Source organism: Poecilia latipinna, unplaced genomic scaffold, assembly GCF_001443285.1.
Source record: "Poecilia latipinna isolate Pla-1442-1.1 unplaced genomic scaffold, P_latipinna-1.0 Scaffold2743, whole genome shotgun sequence".
NCBI classification, from domain to species: domain Eukaryota; kingdom Metazoa; phylum Chordata; class Actinopteri; order Cyprinodontiformes; family Poeciliidae; genus Poecilia; species Poecilia latipinna.
This window is the reverse complement of record NW_015115359.1, coordinates 37,794-43,658: the sequence shown is the minus strand read 5'-3', so window position 1 is coordinate 43,658 and position 5,865 is coordinate 37,794. Positions and strand designations below refer to the sequence as shown.

Below are 5,865 nucleotides of genomic sequence, written 5' to 3'. Positions count from 1 at the left end.
GAGCACACACACACACACACAGACACACACACACTCACGCATATACACGCATCTTTCCCATTCACATGTAGCTCTCTCTCTCTCTCTCTCTCTCTCTCTCTCTCTCTCTCTCTTCCTCTCTCTGTGTGGCGCCATAGTGTAAAACGCTGCAGCTCTTCCAGGCGAACAGTCAGAGGCAGTTGCCTATAACACACACACTCACACAGACCCGTCCTCATTCAGCGACCGGCTCACTTTCTCACCACACGCTGCTCCTCGCCTCCTCACAGCATCTGCCTCCTTCTGGAGCGAGGTACCATGCATCCTCCTCTCCGCGCCTCCTCCGTTGCGCTTGTCCTTTGCGTTTCCAGGGTCCCTTCACCGCCCGGGGCTCTCATGCTGCCGAACCAGGGACCATAAAATTCCAGGAATTTGGATACAGAACAAAGCTTCTTCTTTTTTGTTGTTGTTGTTGTTGCTGTTGTTGTTGCTTGTGAGGGAGAAGCTGCATGTGTTTGGATGCATATCTGCACGGGACTCCTGCACACTGTGAACACAGACTGATCCCTCTCAAAGTTGTGAGCGAGTCAGAAGACATCCAGACATCCGTGCATCTCTCCGTTTGACCGCCGGCAACTCGCTGAGTAAGAACACCAGCATCAGTTAGGATTCGCTTTGCGCACTGCCGCTGTTTGCCAGGAGACATTTTTGCATGCACGGTTTTAAAATCTGCAAGCCTCGGCCGCTCTCTGAAAGCATGGGGTTTATTCTTAAGACGTGTGTCGGGGTGTGAGTATCTATAATTATCTCGCATGCTCGTCTGCAGTGTCAGTACGTCCTGTCTGGTGGTGCACTGTTACTCTTTTCACTTCAAGAGCTTGACTAAAGGTTTATCTGCAGCTTAAGGGTGAAAAGAGACTGATATCCTAACAAATTTCTGCTTCACAGACAAAGGAAGTAGCTGAAGAAGAAATTAAATTTGGTTTGAAAAGTTGTGAAAATAGTAAAAAGATGTGTGGAAAGTGGCAGCACAAAGACAAAAAAGAAATAAAACTGGTCAATTTCAACTTCTTTTACATTTGGGGGGGAAAAACACGGCAGAATTAGACAAATAGTCAAAACATTAAAAAAAAAGTTCCTCCTATAACTAAGTCCTTGTTCTAACTGACCGCCTTCTAATCAGCTCATCCTTCTCTCTCTTCATCTTCATCCTTTCTTCAATGTCCAGGTGCAGAGAGACCGGCTCGGGAATCCCCCGCTGCAGCTTCTTCACACTCTGACCAAGACTTGCACCCCTGACATGTCCAGCTGCGAGCAGCTGCATGAGACGGCGGTTCTTCCCTTAAACACGAACTGAACAACCCCGTCGCTGCCTCCTGCAATTTCCATATGAGATTCAGCAGAATTAGGCAGGACTGGCCCCGGACCACTCACTTTCAACTTCTCATCGTCCGTGTTCCAGCTTTCGCAGACAGACTAGAAGACTCTCAAGGACGTTAAGGACACGAATAAGGGTCTCGTTTGTCTCGGAGCAGCTTGCGGCTTCTTTCGCCAGCAGCCATGCAGGTGTCCTTTGCGTGCACGGACCACGGGCTGAAGGCCCCTCGCAACGGCGAGCACAGCAAGCAGAACGCCACCAGCCCCAACACGACCAGCCATGCCCGGGCCCGCTTCCGCACCGTGGCCCTGATCGCCCGCAGCCTGGGCTCCTTCACCCACCGCTACCACCACAACCTGAAGGAGTCCACTGCCAAGTTGACCGGCATGAAATACCGGTATGTAAATTGGTGACGGCAGAGACGCTGTCGTTGTTGTTGTTGTTGTTTGCATGAAGGAAACTGACACAGAAGCAGCAGGCGGTGAAAAGAAAAGAGCCCAATGAGGAGGTAATGGTAAGAAGGGAAGAAAAACAAAAAGCAACGATGAATGGAGCGACAGGTGATGAGTGGGATGATTGATGGTGACATTTTTCCAAGCTGCATATTTATCTTTTCAGATTGGAAACGCTTAAGTTAAAAAGGTTTGGTCTTTGAGGAGAAACTCAAGAGCGTTTCCAGTACAGCCACAAAAGTTTAGTACTTTTTTTGGGGGGTTTTTTGTTGGTATTTTATGAGCGGAAGAGAAATGTCACGTTATTTTTGTGAATGTTTCAAACAAATCTGAAAGATTTCCCTTGAATCGCTTGGGGATTATTCAGATGGGATGGTGACTGAACAGCAATTTTCAAGTCTTGTCTTGGTTAGATATAAACTGCTGACTGGGGCATTCTAACACATTAATAAGCTGCCATTTCTTTTAGCATCATTGTCATGAACCACCAAAAGCAGCCTCTAACAGATTTTCTCTCCGGATTGCCATGTTTTTATCTCCATGCTTCTCGTCTTGACGGCTTCTCTGTCCCTGCTTACGGAAAGCCTTCCCGCAGCATGACCTTACCACCACCATGCTTTCTGTGGAAGCAGTGTTGTTTGACGTCTTGACAGCTAAATTAGGTGAACTCCTGATTTTATTTTACAGATGTAAAAAGTAAAAAGTTTGAGTACAAATGCGTGTCATTATGTGAATATTTTGGGAAATAGTAGGAAGACATCTTTTCCTCCCACTCCATGGAGATTTTACTGACAAACGTTGACCCAAATACAGCAGTTACGATAAAGAAGAAGAAAAAGAACAACATTCGCTTAAAATCGAAAAGCACACAGACTCTTAAAACAACAACACGACACGCTAGAGGGCATCTGGACATCCACAGTTTGTGCTTCCATGTCAACGTTGGGGTTTTGCTCTTTCAGGTCTTAGTTTAATACTCTGACTGTGCTGCACGCAGCTCCATTAATGACTTGCCACCATCGCACAGCACATTCTGGAAAGTGTGACAGCAAAGCTGCGCGGTGCGGGTGGCGGAGCTCGCCGTGTGTGCGCTTGTGTGGGAGTTGCAACAAAGCCGGGCCAAGTAAACAATGCTCTCTTATCTCCACCAGTGGGCTCTTAACCCAGACCGTGGGAGCAGAGCGGGAGTTTTCACCTCACCAGGGAGAGTGACATCACCGTTTACCGAGTCAAGATCAAGAGAGAGAGAGAGAAGAAAGGATGAAGTTAGAAACTAGGAATGGAGCAGAGTGAAAGAGTTCACACAAAAGAGGCAGATTTGATGCGCAGTGGCTAAACCGTGATAAGTGCCTGTCACACGTTCTTATCTCATCTCCATGACAACAATAAAATGGCCAATTTCTTTGGGTTCTCGACAAAAGTCTGTTGATTCCGTGTTGTTCTGATGCGGTTCAGCATCTGTTTTTGAATTGTTTTTGTCCAGGAAGTTGAGTCTGGACTCGGATCGTTGCCGTAGCTTCCTACAGAACAGACAGCAGCTTTACCTACTTTCACCTCAAAGAATCAAACGGGGTACTGTACGTCCTCCCTCCTCCTTTCTCTCCAAACACCTGAATCAAAGCGCTTACAGCAGATATTTTTGTTCTTTTGGATGTTACCCGACAGGGAATCTCTTTCGGGTTTTTTTTCCCCTAGAAGTGAAGCCAAGTTCAGTACCGAACCTGTGTTGTACAAATTCTTTGAAGTTGTCTCGTGGTTTTAACAAATCTCACAGAGATTTCGTTCCCTCGAAGACGAGAGCTGTGGGCGTTACGCTTCCCGGCACATTAGGTTGAAGCATGGATGTGCGTTTGATGCGTGTGGCATGGAGCCTTCACACTGGGAACATCTGAAGGCGTAGCAAGTCGAAGCAGAAAAGTGGAGTGCACAGCAACCAGGCCTAAACTAATAATACCACCACCCCCGGCATTCTCGCTGTCATGGTGATCCAAATATAGTGTCCTTCTAATTGCAGTGTTCCCTCGTTGCAACTTTTCAAGATTTTTTTTTTAGTTTGTCTCAAAAAAAGAAAACATGAAAGCATGTTTACAGCCTAACATGTATAATTAGCACAGGTACAGCACTCTGTCATGCTGCCGCCATAAACTTAAACGCTGCTCTACCAATTTGCTTTCGTATCGTTTTGGTATTAAAGGGTGGACTCGTTGCTAGCCTGCCAGTTGGTGTCTTCACCACAACACAATCTACGACACCCAATCCCAGTCCGAGTTTTTTGTGATCTCGCATCATTTTCTCTTTTCCATCCACCTTCCTATAAACTCTGACCGGCTTCTCTGACTTGCTCAGCCAAAACTTCCTCACAGCATGATGCTGCCGTCACAATGTTTTCCTGTCCCTCTTCCATAAGTAGCAGACTGATTAGGTGCATGACAAATAGTCACCCGAGCAGTGGGTCTCTGCAGCTCCTCCAGAATATTACCTTGAGATTCTTTGTAGCTGTTCTGAGTAATGATGTCCATTAGTTGAGGAGGAACCCATTGTCTTGGTAGATTTGTACTTGCTTTGTGGACTTTCCATTTTCATAAGGTGAATTCAGAAGTGGTATATGAAATTATAATATCTTGGGATATTGTTTTATAACCCAGCTTTAAACTTTAAAGCTTTAAACTTGTCCAGATCATTCTTCCTGACTTAGCTGCTGTATTTGCTGAGTTTTTTTTTTTAATGCTCTCTAACAAATCTCTGAGACTTTCACAGAAAGCTGCTCAGAGATTAAACTACCCCACAGTTGAACTCTGTTAAATAATTAGGTGACTTCTGAGTTGTTTTATCAAGATGTCTGAGCATGACGATTCTGAATTCATAGCATGCTAGTTTTCAGATTTATTTCTAAAACGAATCAGAACCGTGGCTCATTTTTCTTTCCCCTTTGAGGTATTTCTTCATGCTAGTTGTTGTGTAAGATCATAACAAAGCGCGTTCAAATCTGTGGTTGTGATACAGAAAAATAGAAAGTTTGAACGGCTGCTAATACCTTTGCAAGGCACTGGAAAAAATGTCTTGTCAATAGCAGGGAGGTCCTGGTTGCCTCGATTAAGCCCTTTGACAGTGTTGCGAGTTTGAGGATGCAGCTGCTCTGATGGTTTAAAGTTGCACAGCAGAATGATGCAGAAATCCCCTCTGTTAAGGCTTATCAGCAACCAGCAGAGAGTGAGTTTGCACGTATACATCTGTGTAAGCAGAGTTTTTTTTTCTCTCTCTCTCTCTCTCTGTGCTAGTCAGAAAATGGGTTTGGTGCTGCACATTCAAAGGTTTTGACAACAAAAGCCCACAAGTAAGCTGAGTGAAACTTTCAAACTGAACTCTAGTGATTTCTGTCCTGCTTGTTAGAATCAGCCTGAGAGCGAAAATCACTCCTGCATTCACGGAATGCGTCTCGTGCGCTTCTGCGCTTATCGTTTTAATTAGCTTCAATATTTTCCTCCTCGGAGTCCCCTCTATTTAATAAAGCAATGAACTACCATGGGCCTCGCAGGGGAAATTATTAGCGAAACTGGATTCTGCTAAACAGTCTAATTTCTCCCAAGTCCCAAGTTTTTAAGTGGGATCTCATCAGCGCGGAACTGAAAATAACCAGCGATTTGCATTTTCCTGCTATTGTACAGGCAGTTTTTTTTGTAGGGGAGGTTTGTCAAGGACATTTCATTTCCAGCACATTCTACCGTAGATTATTTTTACATTTCAAGCAGCAAGTCAGCAAGAAATCTGCTGTGTTCTTTGGATGGCAGCTCATTTATTTAAATCATGTGAACCCCTGGGATTGCACAGCATGCAGATTGTACCAGTATTTCTGACCACAAAAAAAAAACAAAAAAAACCTCCCAGACATTCTTCTCTTCTTTGCTGGCCGTTTTTGTGTATTCTCCTCGTGTTTTCGTTATGAAGCAAACCTGGAGGGATCACGTATACGCGCGTGGAAATTTGCACGACTTCATGCATGTGTGCCCTCATGTAACCGATCGTGATGCTTTCAGGGCCGGATTGTTTTAGCGGTGT

General features: G+C 45.1%; 2 protein-coding genes across 6 annotated transcripts in view; one reads left to right on the top strand and one right to left on the bottom strand.

Annotated features, from left to right (window-relative positions):
* The window catches only part of LOC106938988 (cerebellin-4-like), a 30,490-nt gene extending 30,169 nt beyond the window's left edge, over nucleotides 1–321 (bottom strand). For both annotated transcript variants that reach the window (XM_015021210.1, XM_015021211.1), the window contains exon 1: nucleotides 243–321. In XM_015021210.1, coding sequence (XP_014876696.1) covers nucleotides 243–303 — 61 coding nt within the window. In that variant the 5' untranslated portion in view covers nucleotides 304–321. The remainder of the gene's footprint in view (nucleotides 1–242) is intronic.
* Nucleotides 1–5,865, top strand: part of LOC106938987 (voltage-gated potassium channel subunit beta-1-like) — a 49,917-nt gene that overhangs the window by 11,970 nt on the left and 32,082 nt on the right. The window contains exons 1-2 of one of the 4 annotated variants that reach the window (XM_015021205.1): nucleotides 130–292; nucleotides 1,208–1,754. In XM_015021205.1, coding sequence (XP_014876691.1) covers nucleotides 1,540–1,754 — 215 coding nt within the window. In that variant the 5' untranslated portion in view covers nucleotides 130–292; nucleotides 1,208–1,539. Of the gene's footprint in view, nucleotides 1–129; nucleotides 624–645; nucleotides 769–1,207; nucleotides 1,755–5,865 lie in introns of those variants that run through there. The other 3 variants (XM_015021204.1, XM_015021206.1, XM_015021207.1) reach the window with 3 other exon arrangements.